The following is a 19187-nucleotide window of genomic DNA, read 5'->3' as shown; positions in this document are numbered from 1 at the left end:
TTGTACTCTTAAGGTTAAGGAAGTCGAGAGTTGGACGAAAACTCGTCTGGTCGGGGACAATCATAATAAAACTTAAAAGGAGGACGCCGACCAAAAGTAAAAAACAAAAAACAAAAGACAACAAAAAAACGTTTCAGCTCCTGTACGGGAAACAGGGTCGGCATCCTCCTTTTAAGTTTTCTTAAGGTTAAGATCATGGTGAAAGAAAACACTTCACTCCTGACTCTGCCCATTGCAGGACAAAGGCCTCTCCTGGTAACCCTGTCCTGTGCCATCCGTGGCTACCGTATTTACTCGAATCTAGGCCAGCCTCAATTCTAAGCCGACACCCAAAAGGAAGGCCAAAGAACAAAAAAGGCTTTCCTTGAATGTAAGCTGACCGAAAAATTAATTGAGAATGACAGCAGGGACAGCACGGCATTTATTTCCACAAACGTGCCCCCACTCATTCGTCCTCGTCATCGCTGGCCTCCCGATCACTGTCCTCTTCGTACAGTGCACAATCTTCTGCGCCTTCTAGTGCACTGGAAATGCTGCACTTTCAGAACGAGCGCACAACCAAGCTTTCCGGGATGTCATCTCAGGCTCAAGTAACACTTGTCGCTGGGCTAGTTGGTGCATAGTTCTATGTACAAACGTTAGCGCTAAATAAGACACATTCACAAGAAAGGTGGGCAAGACAATGCGCTACTGACAACTGTTTTTTATTGACAGAAACACATGATATATAGGCTCACCATCACACCACCTATCAGCTGCAGCAAACGTCGGAAAGATGAGTAGGGTCATAAAGGCGATAAAATACAAACACTAAAAACATGGCTTATACCCCTGTCACACTAGCAAATTTAATGTCATTTGTTTTGAATGGCATTCTCACCTAATGCGATTAATCTGCTGCTACATGGGAACATTTAATGTCATTAGGTTCGAATGACATTCGCTATCGAATGAGTTCACGAAACTCATTCGCATTCGATGTCGAACCGAATGTGTACTCTGGACACCATACGCGCAGCAGAAACAAGCGACACGCGAAAAAAGCGTGTGTGCACTGTCAAAGTTATAAATTGTATTTATTTAGTTCTGCTAAAAAATGTTAATTTTGTTGCGAACCTCTTCACACTTGTAGCTGTCGTGGATAGCTATTACTCTCAGTCCCAGCAGCAGTCAGCGGCAGCAGCCGACCGTAAAGCAGGGCCTTTCCCGCGACCGCTGATCATTTTGGGTTGCGTGTTTCTTGCTGGTTGGCGTTACATGTTCGTTTAGCTCGGAAGTACTTAAAGATGTCACGGCAGCGATCCGGCTGGCGTAACTTAAATGGCGGCCAGGCTGCGGCACCAATGTTGCCAGACTGCACGCTAGACATCTACAGACGACTTCGACGGACACAGTGTTGCCACTTTCTCTCCATCCTCCTCCTCATGCACACGCCCCCCCCCCCCCCCCCCCCCCCCCACCCTCTCCATCCCCTTTCAGATACCCTATTTCACGCTACGTAAGGCGCGCGCTGTAGCGTGTTCGCCGCTGGGCTTCCAGATGCCGTGGATAATTATAGCACCCTTCGCGAAGGGTGCGGTCGCTATAGCCGGCACGCTTCCGACGGTCTCGGGAACTCCCAATTTAAGCTGCACTGCTCTGGCATGACCGAAACTTTCGCTCTGCGCGGCCGCTATAGCCGGCATGCACACGAATCCGGCAGGCGTTGCATAATTCCTGCACGCTTCCGACAGTCTCGGGAACTCCCAATTTAAGCTCCACTGCTCTGACACGACCGAAACTTTCGCTCTGCGCGGCCGCTATAGCCAGCATGCACACGAATCCGGCAGGCGTTGCATAATTCCTGCACGCTTCCGACAGTCTCGGGAACTCCCAATTTAAGCCTGAGCCGGTGAGCCGCTAGGCGGTGTACGCATACTGGTGTGGCTTACTTAAAAAAAACTGATATTTGAGCTAGTTGGTGCACACTTCTGGGAATAACAGCGCTGAGACGAGGGACAAAGAAAGAAGACAACAGGACCGGCGCTCAGAAGCTCAATTCCCAGAACCTCAATTACTACAGCATTTTAACCACTTTTTAAAATGCAGGAAATTTTGTATGTGCTAGCTTCTTTCGTGGATGCTTATGAAAGATTGCATACATTAGACGAATCGGTGATCTTATAATGTTTTTGTCCGTGCATACCCACTGCGTTCTAACGAGCCTGCAAGGCACTGAGAGTAAAATGACTGTGTTTTACTCGCCTCTGATGTGAGATTGCATAATTGAGACCGGCAAGAAATTGCCACTGTGGCATGAGAGAGAATTCGGGCGGAGCGGGCAGCAGCGCCTCTGCCTAGGCAGCTCTCGGTGGCTCCGAGAGGAGCCGGTAAAAAAAATAGCGACAGCGGGTGCTGTCGCTGAAGTCGGCGTTGCAGAGTCGACTTCAATGGGGAGTGCAGATCGGCGACAGCGGCGGCGTGGCGATGGTTTAGAGCGGGTAGCGCCGTGCAATCGCCTCCATCAGCCGCAGAAACGGGTCCTGGCACTTGGTGCGACCGTTGATGGATTGCCACCACTGCCAGGATAGGTGCGACTGCAGCAGGGCCCGGGAGGTCTTCTGCCCGTTCCGCACAAGCTTACGCTTCACCTTCTGCCACGCACTCTCGATCCTCTGAGTGTTGGCCCCTGTGAGCGGGTCGACGAAATTGGTGGTGTGGTTGACTGTGTGCCAGTCTAAGTTTAAGGGAGCTCCGTTCCCGTCTTGCAGGCTGGGGATGCAGCTGCAAGCGGCCCATTCGTCGCTGTAGACAGTGGTGCCTGGCATGATGTTGGCGGCGATGATTGGGCCCAACGTTGCGGCGTCCCTTTTCTCCACTTGGAAAAGTCTTAGCTCTCCAGTCTGTGACCACACCATCCCGAACACCCACGGGCCCTTGTCGGCCACACCACCGGAATTGTTGCGGTGCCTCGGGGGTACTGCATCGCCGGTCAGGAGCCGACGTCTGTTCGCCTTTCGCTTCCCCCGCAAAAGTGTCTCGTCTATCTGCACCTCCTGGCCGACTCCTCCCATGGGGGGCCGCGCTTGGAGCTCTTGCTCGAGAACTTCTCGGATGTAGTTCCGCCAGTCGCTCCTGGCGTCGTTCCTCAGCTTGAAATCCTTCAACACGAGCTCCCGTGTCTGGGTAGAAGTGAGGCCCTTCGCCATACAATATTGTAACAGTTGTTACACTGAAGAGGAACTGCAGCGGCTGAACGAGGGCACCAGAGAAACGGACCTACACTTCAGCGTCGTCTACTTCTAGAGGCTGCGATCTCTTTCTTCTTCTACTTCCAATCCTCGTGTCACTGCCCCCTCCTCAGGAGCATCGCCCCGATGCGGTGTTACCGTCAGACCGAATAGCGGGGAGAAAAAGTGTTCAAGAGGGACACCACAAGGCTGACATCACGGAATATGACTACATGCAGCCGGAAAGTCACTCGGGGGGTCGCTCGTAGTACGGCTTCATTCGCACCACATGCACAACGTCGCTGCGCTTGCCGTTGTGCGATCAACGAGCTGGCGAGGCTGGTGCAACTTCGTACGTTACGTTGCTGAGGCGGCGGACAACAAGGTAAGGGCCGAAGTAGCGGCGCAGTAACTTTTCGGACAGCCCGCGACGACGAACGGGCGTCCAAACCCACACATAGTCGCCTGGGTGGTAGGTAACGTAGCGGCATCCAAGGTTGTAGCGGTCAGCATCGATCTGCTGCTGACGGTGAATGCGGTGTCTGGCCAGTTGCCATGCTTCTTCCGCGCGCTGAACATAGGTGGCAACGTCGACAACAAGTTCACTCTCACTGTCGGGGGGGGTCCACGGGTAGCATAGCATCGAGGGGGGTGGTAACCTGTCGACCGAAGACTAATTCGAACGGAGTGAACTGCGTCGTCTCTTGCTGCGCGGTATTATATGCGAAGGTTGCGTATGGGAGAATTTCGTCTCATGTCTTGTGCTCGATATCAATATACATGGAAAGCATGTCGGTCAAGGTCCTGTTGAGGCGTTCTACCAAGCCATTTGTCTGCGGGTGGTAGGCTGTTGTACGTCTATGGTTGGTGTGCGTGAGCTTGAGTACAGCCTGAGTGAAGCGGGCCGTGAATGCAGCTCCACGGGCAGTAATGATAGCTGCAGGAGCGCCATGACACAGGACGATGTTGTGGACGAAGAAGTCGGCGACTTCAGCAGCAACAACTTCTTTGACAGCAGCAACAACTGCCTGAGATCCCAAGACAGACTGAGGTCAGACCAACCTATGCATCTGTCCTCTGCCGGGCCCCAACGCCAGGCTACGACGTGGATACCGCGACTCACGCAGCGCAGCAGTCTGGTCTTTCCCGTGTGCCTGCTCGACCAGCTTATCAGCGGCCACGGAAGTGTGAAGTGTGGCGTGCACCGGACCGGCGGCCCCTTTGCTACCACTGTGGTGAGGCGGGACATCATTACAGGGCCTGCCCGTACCGCCGAGTGGGTCTGTGTGGTTTCGTGCCCGACGACCCTTGCCCCCGGAATGGCGAACGACCATTCGAAATTGAAGCTCATCTGTCGGCCCGTCAGAGGCCTGGGACATACGGTCGCTACGATCCTAGGTCGTCATCTCCGCTGCGTTACCGTTTCCCAAGCCCTCGCCGAGACGCCGGCTACCCTGAGCGGCGTTCTCCCAGTCCATGCCGGGAAAACTAATTCCAGCGGTCTCCGGAGGCAAGGCCGCTGCTGTCGGGAGAACTGAAGATCCTCCGCCGCCGATATACCGATACGCTAATTCCTCACCGGGGCAGGGTAGCGACAGCATCCGACGCGCTACTTCTGATTTGCGTGTGACAATTGACGGAACTGACACCATCGCTTTACTTGATACTGGGGCTGACTATTCTGTGATGAGCCACACCCTCGCCCAGGAATTGAGCAAAGTTTTGACACCATGGTTGGGCCCTAGCATTCGCACGGCTGGAGGTCACCTCATTAGCCCGGCCGGAAGGTGCACAGCCCGAGTCGGCATCCGCGGTTTCGTCTACGTGGGTGAATTCGTCGTGTTGAGCGAGTGTTCGAGAGATTTGATCCTGGGCCTCAACTTTCTACAGGCAAACGGTGCTGTGATCGATCTACACGAGGCGCGAGTCACATTTTCGACGAAGCAAGCCGTGGCGCACAGTAACACAGAAGGCCCAGGAGTCAACGCTCTGCGTATAGTCGAAGACGACGTAATGCTGCCACCACAGTCCAGTGTGCTGGTGTTAGTGAGGAACGACTCGTTTCACGACTACGAAGGTATTGTGCACAGTCACCCTTCGCTGTTGCTCGAGAAGGGTGTGGCTATCGCGCGCGGTGTTGTTGAACTGAATGACGGCTGTGCGACAGTTTTTCTGATGAATTTCACGAACGAAATTCAACACCTCGCCAAGGGAACGGCCGTCGCCTTCCTCGATGACGTGGATAGGTTGCCGAATCTGTGCCCCGTACAGGTGAATCTTCACGACGATGCCGCACCAAGTAACGCCCTTCAGAAGGTTAAAATCAACCCGGAGTTGTCAGCTCATCAGAAGAACCTTCTGTCGTCGCTGCTACTTGATTTTAAAGATTGCTTCGCGGCGAGCTCCAAGGTCGGACGTACGCCAGCAGCCAAGCATCGCATTGTCACCAATTCGGCGACGCCACCAGTTTGTCAGCGTCCATACCGTGTTTCGCCTAAAGAGCGCGAAGCTATTAGGACGCAAGTCGATGAAATGCTTGCAGACGACGTTATACAGCCGTCAACAAGTCCGTGGGCATCGCCGGTGGTCCTGGTGAAAAAGAAAGACAACACGTTGCGATTCTGTGTTAATTACAGGAAATTGAATAATGTTACCAAAAAGGACGTATACCCAGCACCTCCACCAGATGTGTAACAGTTGTTACACTGAAGAGGAACTGCAGCGGCTGAACGAGGGCACCAGAGAAACGGACCTACACTTCAGCGTCGTCTACTTCTAGAGGCTGCGATCTCTTTCTTCTTCTACTTCCAATCCTCGTGTCAGTATGTTATCCATATTATTTCCTTCGTTGCCAACTTGACATTGGGGCGTCCGAGGCGGTCTTTGTTGCTCTAAACGATCGCCACGCAGCCGCTGTCGCCGATCTGCACTCCCCATTGAAGTCGACTCTGCAACGCCGACTTCAGCGACAGCACCCGCTGTCGCTATTTTTTTTACCGGCTCCTCTCGGAGCCACCAAGAGCTGCCTAGGCAGAGGCGCTGCTGCCCGCTCCGCCCGAATTCTCTCTCATGCCACAGTGGCAATTTCTTGCCGGTCTCAATTATGCAATCTCACATCAGAGGCGAGTAAAACACAATCATTTTACTCTCAGTGCCTTGCAGGCTCGTTAGAACGCAGTGGGTATGCATGGACAAAAACATTATAAGATCACCGATTCGTCTAATGTATGCAATCTTTCATAAGCATCCACGAAAGAAGCTAGCACATACAAAATTTCCTGCATTTTAAAAAGTGGTTAAAATGCTGTAGTAATTGAGGTTCTGGGAATTGAGCTTCTGAGCGCCGGTCCTGTTGTCTTCTTTCTTTGTCCCTCGTCTCAGCGCTGTTATTCCCAGAAGTGTGCACCAACTAGCTCAAATATCAGTTTTTTTTAAGTAAGCCACACCAGTATGCGTACACCGCCTAGCGGCTCACCGGCTCAGGCTTAAATTGGGAGTTCCCGAGACTGTCGGAAGCGTGCAGGAATTATGCAACGCCTGCCGGATTCGTGTGCATGCTGGCTATAGCGGCCGCGCAGAGCGAAAGTTTCGGTCGTGTCAGAGCAGTGGAGCTTAAATTGGGAGTTCCCGAGACTGTCGGAAGCGTGCAGGAATTATGCAACGCCTGCCCAGAGACCGTCGGAAGCGTGCCGGCTATAGCGACCGCACCCTTCGCGAAGGGTGCTATAATTATCCACGGCATCTGGAAGCCCAGCGGCGAACACGCTACAGCGCACGCCTTACGAAGCGTGAAATACGGTATCTGAAAGGGGATGGAGAGGGTGGGGGGGGGCGTGTGCATGAGGAGGAGGATGGAGAGAAAGTGGCAACACTGTGTCCGTCGAACTCGTCTGTAGACGTCTAGCGTGCTGTCTGGCAACATTGGTACCACAGCCTGGCCGCCATTTAAGTTTCGCCAGCTGGATCGCTGCCGATGTCACTGAGCACTTCACCTTTCAGAAGTCATTTCCATGCTCCACGCGTCGCCGCGCGCCACCGTGTCAGCCATTTTGTTTGTTTACATTTTTCGGATTTATGGTTGACTTTGTACTTAGCTTGGCTTTTGATGGCTGAAGTGCTGCAGAATGGCCATAAATAATATTTTAAGCTTATAATATTGCACAGAAATGTTCTCACCCGCTCTTACAACACTACACAACAATTTGTAACATTTTTTATGCGCGTTGATGTGTTTGAATTGTACTATTTTTTTTTCACTGATCATCACTACCATCATTTTCGAATGACATTATTTTTTACCGTGTAGCACCGAAAGACACCGAATGACATTCGAGGCATCGAATGACATTCGATTGAAATGACATTAAATTTGCTAGTGTGACAGGGGTATTAGTTAAAAACGATAAGATCGGAGAAAGAAAATTAAAAGGCATGACACGTGGTGTAAAGGGCCAAAGAAACATGACTGAATGGGAACTGAAAGGATGAAGACAAAACCAAAATGCATTAAAACCGTAAAAAAACCAGAAAAAAGCGTCAGACAAAAAAACCATCTACAAGCCTTAGTGCACTGAACCCTTCAGATTACACTGGGAAAAAACCACAGCACCTGTACACGTGTTCGTATCAGGAAAACTTTTCTAAAAAGGCTTCTTCGGTTTTGTACAAGAAGATAGAAGCATCGCCAACGGCACTCAGGCCCGTTTTCCTAATTAAAAAGGCTTCTTTTAATTCGCGGGACACTCGATCACGGCCTCTACGTAAAACTACAGTTCTTTCAAGAATGGGACCGCAGGTGCTTTGTGCACAGTCCTTACAGTGAAGAGGCAGATTAGAACCTGTTCCCGTCCCCACCGAACGCTCATGCTCCCTCAACCTTTCATTTAGGCAACGCCCCATCTGTCGAATATACACTTTTCCACACGCGAGTGGGATCTGATAAACAACTCCTTCATTGCATTCTAGGTACCTACGGGCATGCCTGGTTCCACAGGTTTTCTCTCTTCTTTTTTCTGTGTTTACACGAGGACATAATGAGGTCAGCTTACAGGGAGCAGAGAATACAACTGGAACTTTGAATTTAGATGCAACTTTTTTCAGGTTATGGGCAACGCGGTGGGAGTAGGGCCCCACTTCTGGCCTAATTCTATCCTCAACGGGCATAGGCTGCTGACGTTTCACGCCTTTTATGCTGTGAAATCCCTTTCTTCTGTATGAGCGATCCACTTTCAAACTGTACAATTGTGGCATTAAGATAAAATTCTAACTGAGTCATGAAATTCCCTACTGTCACACCAGCTGTGTTTTGAAAAGATGTACCCCCCCTTTCCTCACTGCATTCTTGAACGGCTGTGAACAATTCCTTATGGGGAATGGAATAGAAAAGATCTTTAGCATCAACAGAAAAGAAATTCCCAATTTGCCGATTATCATCAAGAAATTCAATTATATCCAAAGAGTTCTTTGTTGCACCTTTCTTTGCCATGCCTTTTAATCTTCTTTCTCCGATCTTATCGTCTTTAACTAAGCCATGTTTTTAGTGTTTGTCTTTTATCGCCTTTATGACCCTATTCTTCTTTCTGACATTTGCTTATAGGGGGTGTGACGGTGAGCCTATATATTATGTGTTTCTGTCAATAAAAATCAGTTGTCAGTAGCGCGTTGTCTTGTCCACCTTTCTTGTGAAATCATCTCAGGCTGCAGCAGTCCAGCTTAGCTACAACTCCTAGCGATGTGCACTTGGCCTGGCCAGTTGGAGTTCACTTGCACGTTTCACTGCAGTGCCTTGCTCTCTTGCCAGCTCTCTCACTTTGCCCTGTAGCTCTTCTGTGGTCACTGAAAGTGCCGCCGACCTCCGTGGTTTCACAAAATCTGCCAGTGCTCATTCCACTTCAGGATGGCGGCCTTTCTTTGGGCTCCTGAACACCCTCATCGTGGCAGCGTAAGCAAAAAGTTAGTCCCGAATGTGACTAAATTCTTGATGTCATCCCAGGCTGCAGCCATCCAGCTAGCTACAACTCCTAGCGATGTGCACTTGATGTGGCCCATTGTAGAGTGAGCACTTTTTGCTTGAAGGCGGCACTGTAATGACACCACCTACTTGGTGCCATGGTCTGTGAAAAACCATGCGTGAAAAACTTTCATTGCCATGGAACGTGCCCATGCCTCCACACGAAGAGAAAACAAGTTCACAAAGGTAGCCAATGCTCTTGTGGGCTTTTATTGGCATCAGCTATAGATAGTAATGGCTACAGTGCAGTCTTCTGTTGGTGTTTTATGGGGATGCCACCTGCGTGCTACTTTTTTTCGTTTTTTAGTGTTGTCATTGTATTTTATGAATACGACGATTAAACACGACGACAAAATCCTCAAGCCTAAGTCAGCCTAAGAGAGTCACATCTCGTGCTTTTAAAAAAACTATTGGCCTAGTTTCGAATAAACTTGGTATCTTATCCCCGCAAACTTCTTAATCTGATCTGCCCACCTAACTTTCGCCGCCCCCTGCTACGCTTGCCTTCGCTACAGTCCGTTACCCTTAAGGAAACGGACTGTATTTCAATAAGGAAGGGCGTCAGGCAAGGAGACACAATCTCGCCAATGCTGTTCACCGCCTGTTTACAGGAGCTTTTCCGAGGCCTGATTTGGGAACAGTAAGGGATAAGAGTAAATGGAGAATACCTAAATAATCTGTGATTCGCTGATGACATTGCCTTGCTGAGTCAATCAGGAGGTGAACTGCAAATCATGATCAATGGGATAGACAGGCAGAGCAGAACGGTGGATCTAAAAATTAACATGCAGAAAACCAAGGTAATTTGCAACAGTCTAGCAAGGGAACAGCAGTTCACAATTGGAAGTGGTAAAGGAATACATCAGTTGGTCCGGATCATGAGAGGGAAATAACATTAAGAATAACAATGCGGTGGAGCACATATGGCAGGTTCTCTCAGATCATGAGTGGCAGATTACCAATATTCCTCAAGAGAAAAGTGTACCACAGCTCTACCTTACCGGTACTCACCTATGGGGCAGGAACATGGAGGTTACCGAAAAGAGTTCAGCTTAAGTTAAGAACAACGCAGCGAGCCATGGAAAGAAAAATGATAGGTGTAACGTTAAGAGACCGGAAGCGGCAGAGCGGGTGAGGAAACAAACGCGGGTTAGTGACACCCTAGTCCTCACCAAGAGGAAGAAATGGGCGTGGGCAGGTCATGTACTGCGAAGGCAAGATAACTGTCGGTCCTTAAAGGGGTTGTGAAATGGGCTCTAATAAAGTTGCGGCATGCCTGGGATTTTAAAGAACGCCGCTTCACGAATAGTGTCCAGCAAGAATTTTTTAAATGCCCTTTGTAGAAGCTGAGTTATCTGTAGTTAAAATTTGAATTTCAGCGTCTTCGCGCCTTTCCCTCTCCTCTCGTCACTTTTTGCACGCTGGAAGGTAGGCGCTCCTTCACCGACCCCCCCTCTGTGAGCAGAGCTTCCCGACCCGCCGGAGATAAGTGGCTCGTTGGCCGCGGCCACCGTAGCTGCCCGAGGTCTGAAAGAATCTAACCAATGGCCACCTCGCACCTTGTCTTCTCTACGCAGATGCGGGGGACGGAGGAGGGTGCGAGCATGAAAAAGTCGCCGGGAAGGGCTCGCCAACTTTGACGCGTGATTGTGGGTTGTCTGCTGTGTGTAGAAGAGTATTATTTGGCTCTGGTTTTCATGGCAACACAGTGGAGTGATTAAGTGAGTTAATGTGCCCTCCTCGGAATGCGTTTCAGAGCCCCTTTAAGGACCAACCCAGTAGCATTCGGCTATTCTGCACGCTTTTTGGAACGATTTTTCATTTTTTATTTACTTTCAACTCCGTATTCGGTGCTCAAGGGAGCATGGATAGTTCATGGAAAGGCTGCTGTTCCAATCATGGGGACACTGCCACTCAGAACAGCGGCGGTTCCGCGAAGTGTTGTTAGCTGATGCAATAGCCAATGCCACTTGCGCATAGTTTCCCTTTGGCTCTGTTGAACACATCTGACTTGACTGCTGGCCACATTTTACCAGTTTTTAATGCACTGCTTTGTCATTCGTCATTTGCGCTCTGGCTCTTGTAAGCATCCGGCGCTCGTTCACGGCTATATCCAAGACTGCTGTAATTCTTTGCACCAAAGAAATGAACAGCTGCATGCCAGGCCGTAAGTTCGACATCTTGGAACTGATGGTACAGGTATGGCGGCTGCAGCGAGGCAAAATTTTCAGCTGTTCCACGCAATGTCATGGTGTGGTTGTTTGGGAAGTGCAGGATTTCGCGGGATAACAACATGCTCTGATAACAACACGGCAGTGCTAGTGAGGACAAATAGTCCAGTGATTAATACATTTTCATTCTGGAACATACCCATGAGCACGCTCTTCTTTTTTTTTTTTTCCTGGTATGTGATATGGGGGGGTCGACTTGCAATCGTGTAAATACACTAGGTCTAATTAGAGTTTGCTGTTGTAGTCCGTGTGCCCATCGAGTCCCTCGGAGGGAGCATTCATATCCCCTGCCAGGATCACTTCTCCATCATTTTTAAACATGTCCAGCCTTCACGGACTCTTCATTGTTGTTTTCACTCTTTCTACCTGCCCACAAATAAACTATGCCTGTTCGTGCTGCTGTGCCATGGATCCATAAATGTTCTTAGCAGGTTTGTTTTTCGTGCTGTCAAGTTGTGCCTTGTTGAATAAGTACGCCGATTCCTCCTCCTTTCTTGATCCTGCATTCTTGTTGCACCTTGCGAAGCATAGTTTTCAATTATTTATCTCGAAGATGTGTTTCCGCAAAAGCACTACTAATTGCTTAATAAGGGTAGCTGTTAGGGCAAGTTGATATGCCGTGATGAAAAAAGCAGTGCTCGAAAGACAGGACAGACAAGAAAATCTGCAGTAAGGAGCACAAGAACAAATTTGTTGATTGTGTGGAAGGGGTTGTATGTGGTATTCCCTGCTGATGTCATGTAGCAAAGTGTACATGGGCCAAACCAGGGGTATGGGGGGGGGGGGGCTAAATGAAAGGCTGCGCGAACACAACAAAGATGTAGAAAATGGTAAAAAAAACCTTCCTGAACACTGTCAAGAGTTCAAGCTGGGTGAGTGCAGTCCGATGCTCAGTGGTTGCAAAGTAATAAACAGGAGTCGAAAGCAGCTAACATGGGAGATCATGGAAGGTAGAGAAATAAAAACCTGAAAGATGATTGTGTGAGCACTCGCTCTCTTTTGCCATCAAGGAAGGAGATGATGTTTCTTGATGGCGCGAACAATTCGTTTTGTTTAAAAGAACGTCTTGCTGGGCAAGTTGGCAACTGTATGGTTACAGGCACGAAAACAGACACAACACAAGGCAGCAAGACGGGACAGAGCGTCTTCCTCCTTCCTCCAGAGCGTCTTTCTGCCTCGTGTTGTGTCTGTAACCAGAGATATGCAAAAATGTTCTATCTGCTCTGTTCTTGTCGTATGTGTTACTTTGTTGTGTCCTGTGTTCTTTGCGCTAGTACATACTTTGTTAAAAACGTTCTGTAGAAGGTGTGGTGCAAAGTGACTGTCTGTGTGATCGGATTGTGGGATGATGTGTTGACACACTCGCAGTGTACGAAAACCTGTTGCATTGGATGAAAGTCAGTTGAAAGTTAGAGTTGGTGGTGTCCTCTTCGTTTTCTCCTGTCTTTCGAGCGCTGCTTTTTCCGTCATTACCAATTGCTTGTTGGTTGAGCCGCTTCACTTGGAATGGCTTCTGCCACCCTGCATACTTATGTAGCTAAGTGTAAAGTTATCTTTTTCCTGTCTTTCCTGTGAGGTTCTGTACTGGTCTTGGTTTACCCTCCCTTCCTGCAGTGTACCTATTTCTCTGTCCTCAACTTGGGGGGGCCACCTAAAAAAGCAACTGCTCTTTGAAGTCGCTGCTGTATCTGGGCGCCACCTATCAGATGGTGTGCCAGGCTTTCTTCGATGTAGCAGAATTGATCCCTCCTTATCAACAAGGTTGGTGCTCCATGGCCAGGTCGTGTGCGAGGGCACCTTTTTGTTGCCTTTAATCTCCATTTGCCTCTGAATGTTGACTGTGTGTTTGTATCATCGTGTGTTTGTTTTGTGCATGCTACCATCCCATGGGGAACTACGTAATGTGGTGTGCGGGAGGGGGCAAATGTGTCAACTTGTATTTCGAGTCAACTTTCAAGGCCTTTATAGGCTCATGACTCGCCAGCGGGGATGTTCACAGAAAAGTGTCACACTATAGCTGTCAGCCAAATGGCTCAGGGGTCCATATCTCGAGATCTGAGAGCTACTGCATCCTTCCCTCAAAAACCTTTCCTTTCATCAAAATGCATGCTTTTGCATTGCATTCCTCTATGTAGGCAGACAAGTATCCTCACAGTTAAATAGTAATTAGTTAATTAGCAATGCTAGTGGTTGGTGTAGTATGACGTAACTGGGAACTCAGCATACGATGATGCACTGCGCATGCAGAAGGCGCACCTGCGCTTCAGCCTACTGCGCATGCGTGTGACGTCATTGAGTGGTGCCACCATCGTTCGAGAGCAGCGCTCCCCGGACAATCTTGCCAGTTGCCTCCTGAACGCCGATCTGGAAGGATGTCACCTAAACGCCCTCCTGTGTCTCCAGCAACCAAGCGTGCGCGTGCTAATGAACGTCAGCAAAAGTGTTGTGAAGCGAACAGTTGTGTAGCCTTTAATCAACATCTTCACCACACATCAGCGGCACAAGCAGCAACACCACACTAAAGGCGTTCGTCTCACTGCACTTTAGGTCAACAAAGTGCCCTCCTGCATTTATTTCTTTTTGCCTGCAAGGGTTGACATATAGGTGGCAATGTACAGTATATATATTCAGTACGGTGGTACAGTGCACTGGATTCCAAGTGAACACAAACATAGCAGAGGGCGGCAAAAAGTTAGGTGGGCAGAAGAGATTAAGAAGCTTGTGGGTTTGAGGTGGCTGCAGCTGGCTCAGGACCGGGTTATAATGAGGGAGACCTGGGTGAGCCCTTTGCCCTGGAATGGGCCTTGTCAGGCTGATGATGGTGTTGGTGACGATTATGCATTGAGTTCTTTAGGACATGTTTGCAAAATCTCCACATTATTTTTTCACCCCGTTTTTGAAGCCTTAATTTGAATATGAAAAGTATGCAAATTAGGCGAATAAATACGATATAACCACCATTCCTGTGAGACCAACGTAAAGCTATCATTATCAATTACGTCTCTAGAATTGCATCGAGCACTCGCACTTCTCTGCTCATTTCATAAAATGATTTACATAAAAAATTTTCATAAAATCACAGTGCACTTTGAGACTGGTTTTCATAAGGGATGAAAGATGGCGTGTTTAACAGCGGTGCAGAGATCCTTCGGATCTGCCCGTTGAACGGGAAGACCTTTGTGATCCTCCCGTTGGCCGTAGGGACCTGGGGAGGGTGACGCTGCTTTTGGCCTGAGTGGCTGGCATAAGGACGCTATCCTACAGGTTGCATTGTCATGCCGGCTGCCACGGATTAACCCACCAGCCGGTCTACCGTTTGCCCCGCATAGCAAGCACCGTGCGGCGCTGTGACCCTTGGGATGGCCGTGCCCCACGTAGCAATCCTTCTGGATCGCACTAGTCTTGAGCGCTGGCGCTCGTTTCGGCCTGAGTGGCCGGCATGAGGACACGATCCCATGGATTGCGTGGTCATGCTGGCCGCCACACTGCTGACGATGACAGGCTGCAGGCACTGTGCGGGGGTGCAGCCCTCCGCTGGGCCGCAATACTGCGTAGTGATTTGTCCCAGCCACGGTAGTACGACGTGGGCTTCCATCTAGAGGGAGCTCACTGCATTTTTTCACTCAGTACAGCAACACCCTGCCCTTGTCACAGCCATGCCACAATCACTGTCTGTAGCTTTGTGCATGTTTTTTATCATGTGAAAGTATTTAATGCATCTGCCCTGCCATGTGCCAAAGCCTAGGGAATAGCCTTACACATGAGATGATCAGCATTGTATTTGCATAATCATTTTCTATTTGATGTTTTATTTTTCTCACTGAATATGACTTCTTGTTTACATCACTGCTAACTCCTGACCCGTTTCAGTGCAGTCTGTTAAAATATTGTTTCCATGAGGCTTTTATTGATATAACAGTTATTTTCTCTTATGCTTTATTTTTGCTGTTATGGTTGATAATTTAACGTACTGTTCTGCTCACACATCACATACCATATTTACTTGTGCAATTTTTGCACTTTTTTTCCTCTAAATTAAGGCCTAAAAGGGGGATGTGCAAATTGCAGAGATTTTGTGAATGCGTCCTAAAATAAACTCTGCAAAGGTCATAATGTGCAATATATGCCATATTTGCTGCCTCTACATTGGACCCCCAACTCACAACCCTCACTGGCCAAAAAAATCAATCCAGTCACAAAGGCAGCTGTTGGGGGCAAATGCAGATAAAAGGTGATAAAACGGTGCTCTTGTGTGCAGCCCGGCTAACTAGCTGCAAACCAAACAGCCAGTGGTTCGGTGGTTTCTGGATTCAGGTGCGCACCGGAGGTTATCAGCAGTTTGCTTCCGCAACTGTTTGTCTGGGAAAGTGGCCACCAGTGCGAGCGAGCCGGGTAAACAGTGCGAAATTTGAATTTTTGGGGAGGCCCGCTTGGCAGTGTCCCGTTGCCACTTGCACTTTTCGCAGCTGGGTACGGCGACATGCAGCTGTGCCAGTCTTTCCGGGGCTGCCTTGTATAAAATGTGCATTAAAAGCTTTTTAATAACCTGGGTAAAAAACTGGTGTGTACAAATTATGCGTTTTAATACGGTAATTTTGAGTGATAAAACGTGTGCCATGGTCCTTTGTGGATTTGAGGCAATTTGTTAGATGTGCTTTGTGAGGCAGAACTTGAATTGCCTGGGATGCCCGGAAGTGAGGAAGGTTGCAAATAAGGCTGTGACTTGTGTGATTCAAGTAGCATCGGTAAGAGAATAGATCCTTTGTGTGCTTTGTCCGGTGGTGGCTTCCTCTTCCCTTTCGGAGGGCATGCTTTGCAGCAGCAGGCATGTGCTGTGCTGCACAGGTGCACCATCAGCGGGGCAACATGGCCGCGGCCACGCACGTGCTGCTCACCACGGTGCTCAAGTTCCCCACAGACGTTTCCTCGGAAGGTGAGCACTGTCAGTGGTGCCCTCAAGGTGTGTCTCATGCTGTGCTGTGTGCAGACATCAACATGCTGCTGGAGCTGCAGCTGGCCCAGAAGCAGTTCACGGCTGCCCTGCTGGTGAGTCTTCCCTCGGAACTGTCTCAGGGATGGTGAACCCTGCAGTCCTTGTTTCCCTTTCTCAGCTGCTGCACAGCCACTGTGGTGTCCAGCTTCTGCCGCTGCCCCCGGGACACGAGGCCCTCAGTGCAGATCTGCTGGTTGATGCGCTTGGGGCTTTTGCCAGGTGAGGTGGTGGTTCTTCTGCGTGCTCTGCAGAACTGCACAAAAGCATCACACGCTATTTTAAACGCTCACAAAAGGTCTCAGCATTTTGAATCAAACAGGGAGGTCAAAGAATGCCGTATATACATGATTGTAAGTTGACTCAAATGTAAGTCGACGCCCCCCAAATCGCATGTCAGGAAAAAGAAAAGAAGGGCGTGCCCCTGGACATACTCCAAATGTATTAGTCACTGGACCACTCGTCCAAACTTGTGCCATCGTCCTCTCTAGCGCTGTGCCGTCATCACTGCTGCAGTCCCAAAACACGTCGTTCTAACGTCATTGTCCTGCAAAATCCCGTATTTCGCAAACAACTGCACCATGACACTGTGTAGAACAGCTGAAAATTTTGCCTCACTGCAGCCGTCAACACCTGCATCACCTATTCTGAAGAAATGTCGAGCTTGCGGCCTGGCGTGCAGTTTATTTATTTATTTATTTGTGTATCCTCGGGGCTTACAGAAAGCATTATAGAGGAAAGGGGCTTTAGTACATGATTATGTCGAAAAAAGGCAGAGGTCAAAAACGTAATTACATCGGGAAAAATATAGCAAAAAAAATGCAGGTAAATGAGTGCAATAGTAGCAGAACAAAAACTTCCAAAATTACAGGGCACAAAGGAAAAGAAGTACAAAAGGAAAAAAAATAATGGCAACGTTTGTTAGTGTTTTGCAAAAATGATTGCTGTCTGTGATAGCGACTAATTTTGCTGGCAGGCAGGTGGTTCCACTCGTAACACGTTCTTGGTTAGAATGAGTATGAGCAGGTGACTGTGCGCTGCAAAAGGTAAATGAAATTTGAAGCGATGATCAACACATGGGGACATATAAAATTTTGGTGTAATGTACAGAGACATGAGTGTGTGGTTATGATACAGTAAAAGCTCGTTAATTCGAACTTCACGGGACCGGGAAAAAAGTTTGAACTATCTGATGTTTAAATTATCGAATGGTCTCGAAAAAACTGACAGAAACCATTTGCGTTACGGTATATGTAATCCACTCGCATAATTAACCCACTCACCCCTGATTTTTGCCTAAGAATTTGAAAAAAAAAATAGTCAGTCATTAACGCTTCCCGCCCCGTTTCACACCGTCACGGTCTACAATGCATTTATTGGCAGAGCGCCAAGATGCTGCGCAGCAGCGGTAACATTACAGTGCGTTTACCTTTTGTCATCAGTTCTAGCAAGGGGGAGAAGCGAACTTTGCAAAGTGCCAGCGCTTTTCCGGTTGTGCAAGCCTCGTTTTTCAGTACGTGTGACCCACATGGTGCGAATTTGTGCTGCGGATTTTGAGCGGTGCGGCTGCCGTGCAGCACCACTGCTGCCGTGCAGCACCACAAGTGGCGGGAAAGGGGCGGCTGCCGCCAGGATTTAGAAACGCCGTGATTCCATATGCTTAGTAAAATGCTGAAAAGAACAGCTGTGCATTTACAATTAAGCTATTATTTATTCAGTGACGACAAAGAGGACGAATTATTCTCTGTGACCCCTTTCTGAACCAAAATAGCTAACCTGTTTGAACCTCCTGTGCTTCCTGGCGTCAACCGACGCGTAGTGGCTAAGCCTAGCAGCTTTGAAAATGAAGAAGCATTCTGAAAATCTGGCGCGCTTGATCGCTAAAATTTTGTGCTGCGGCCATCTTCAGACAAAGCGAAAGCTTCGTGCGACTTTTGTTTGCCGTTAACGTCAGGCACAGTCTAGCGGCAATGACGAGTTCGTGGTGAAGCGAGACGCCACTTAGGCAGGCGCGGCCATGTTGTAGAAGCAGGCAGAAGTCAGACGCGGTCGCGCCCTGATTGGTCCGCGCTGACAGCCCACGTTGGCCACTTCCGGCCAGCGGCTGACCGCCGGGCCAGGTCGGGCAATGCTAAAAGCATCGCCTAGCATGCCCTATTCTATTCTAAAAGCCGGCGTCATGATCGCAGCTGCCGCGTGCTTTCGTTGGTGACTGAAGGTGGAAGGATGGACACTCGCTAAGAAAAAAAAATGTTTTTCGCACGTAAATTGTAGCGCCTGTCCGAAGTCATAGCCTTTCATGGGCGTTGGCTAGGACCGCGCCAACAGTACTTATCCGTATTTCCGAACTAACAGGGCTCGAATTAACGAGTATTTAGTTGTGAGTTTCGGAGGCTGCGCGAAAATGAGGGTAGGCAGCCACGGCCGCCAACCCGTGCCCTCCGGCGCCGCCGGCCTCCGCGCCGGTGATGCCACCATTTAAGCTTTACCCACTCTTCCACGGTTTTATCTGGTTCCATCTTTAGTCCCCGTTTAGGTTTAGGACGTGCGCATCCTCTAACTATGCGGAGGTGCTCTTTTGGGGGGGTTGGGTCACGTGCTGTGTGCCAAGCCGCCCAGGCGCGGCGGCACGTAGTTCAAATTATCCGTAGTGGAACCGACTCGCTTTAGAATTAACGGGCTTTTTTATACACAGATCTCTATGGAACTTGGCCGGACCAAGCAGTGTAGTCCGAATTATCCGAAAA

The 19187-nt window shown here is 49.2% G+C and overlaps 2 protein-coding genes across 7 annotated transcripts in view; one reads left to right on the top strand and one right to left on the bottom strand.

Moving 5' to 3' along the window:
• LOC144122189 (general transcription factor 3C polypeptide 3) overlaps positions 1-19187 on the top strand; it is a 188808-nt gene that overhangs the window by 28301 nt on the left and 141320 nt on the right. For all 6 annotated transcript variants that reach the window (XR_013312837.1, XM_077655763.1, XM_077655764.1 and 3 more), the window contains exons 8-10: positions 16296-16383; positions 16438-16496; positions 16562-16662. Coding sequence is in view for 5 of the 6 variants with exons in the window: in XM_077655763.1 (XP_077511889.1) it covers positions 16296-16383; positions 16438-16496; positions 16562-16662 (248 nt within the window). In the remaining variant the exon portion in view is untranslated. The remainder of the gene's footprint in view (positions 1-16295; positions 16384-16437; positions 16497-16561; positions 16663-19187) is intronic.
• Positions 2450-3317, bottom strand: LOC144122191 (uncharacterized). Its single transcript, XM_077655774.1, has one exon. It carries the CDS (start codon positions 3186-3188, stop codon positions 2472-2474), a length of 717 nt encoding a protein of 238 aa, XP_077511900.1. The 5' UTR covers positions 3189-3317; the 3' UTR covers positions 2450-2471.

This window comes from Amblyomma americanum, chromosome 2, assembly GCF_052857255.1.
Source record: "Amblyomma americanum isolate KBUSLIRL-KWMA chromosome 2, ASM5285725v1, whole genome shotgun sequence".
Lineage (NCBI taxonomy): Eukaryota > Metazoa > Arthropoda > Arachnida > Ixodida > Ixodidae > Amblyomma > Amblyomma americanum.
Note: the sequence above shows the minus strand (reverse complement) of the source record. Positions and strands in the feature narration are given on the sequence as shown.

What these genes read in the sequence shown, in the direction of transcription:
- LOC144122191 (XM_077655774.1), bottom strand. Translation starts at nt 3,188, where the DNA reads ATGGCGAAGGGCCTCACTTCTACCCAGACACGGGAGCTCGTGTTGAAG.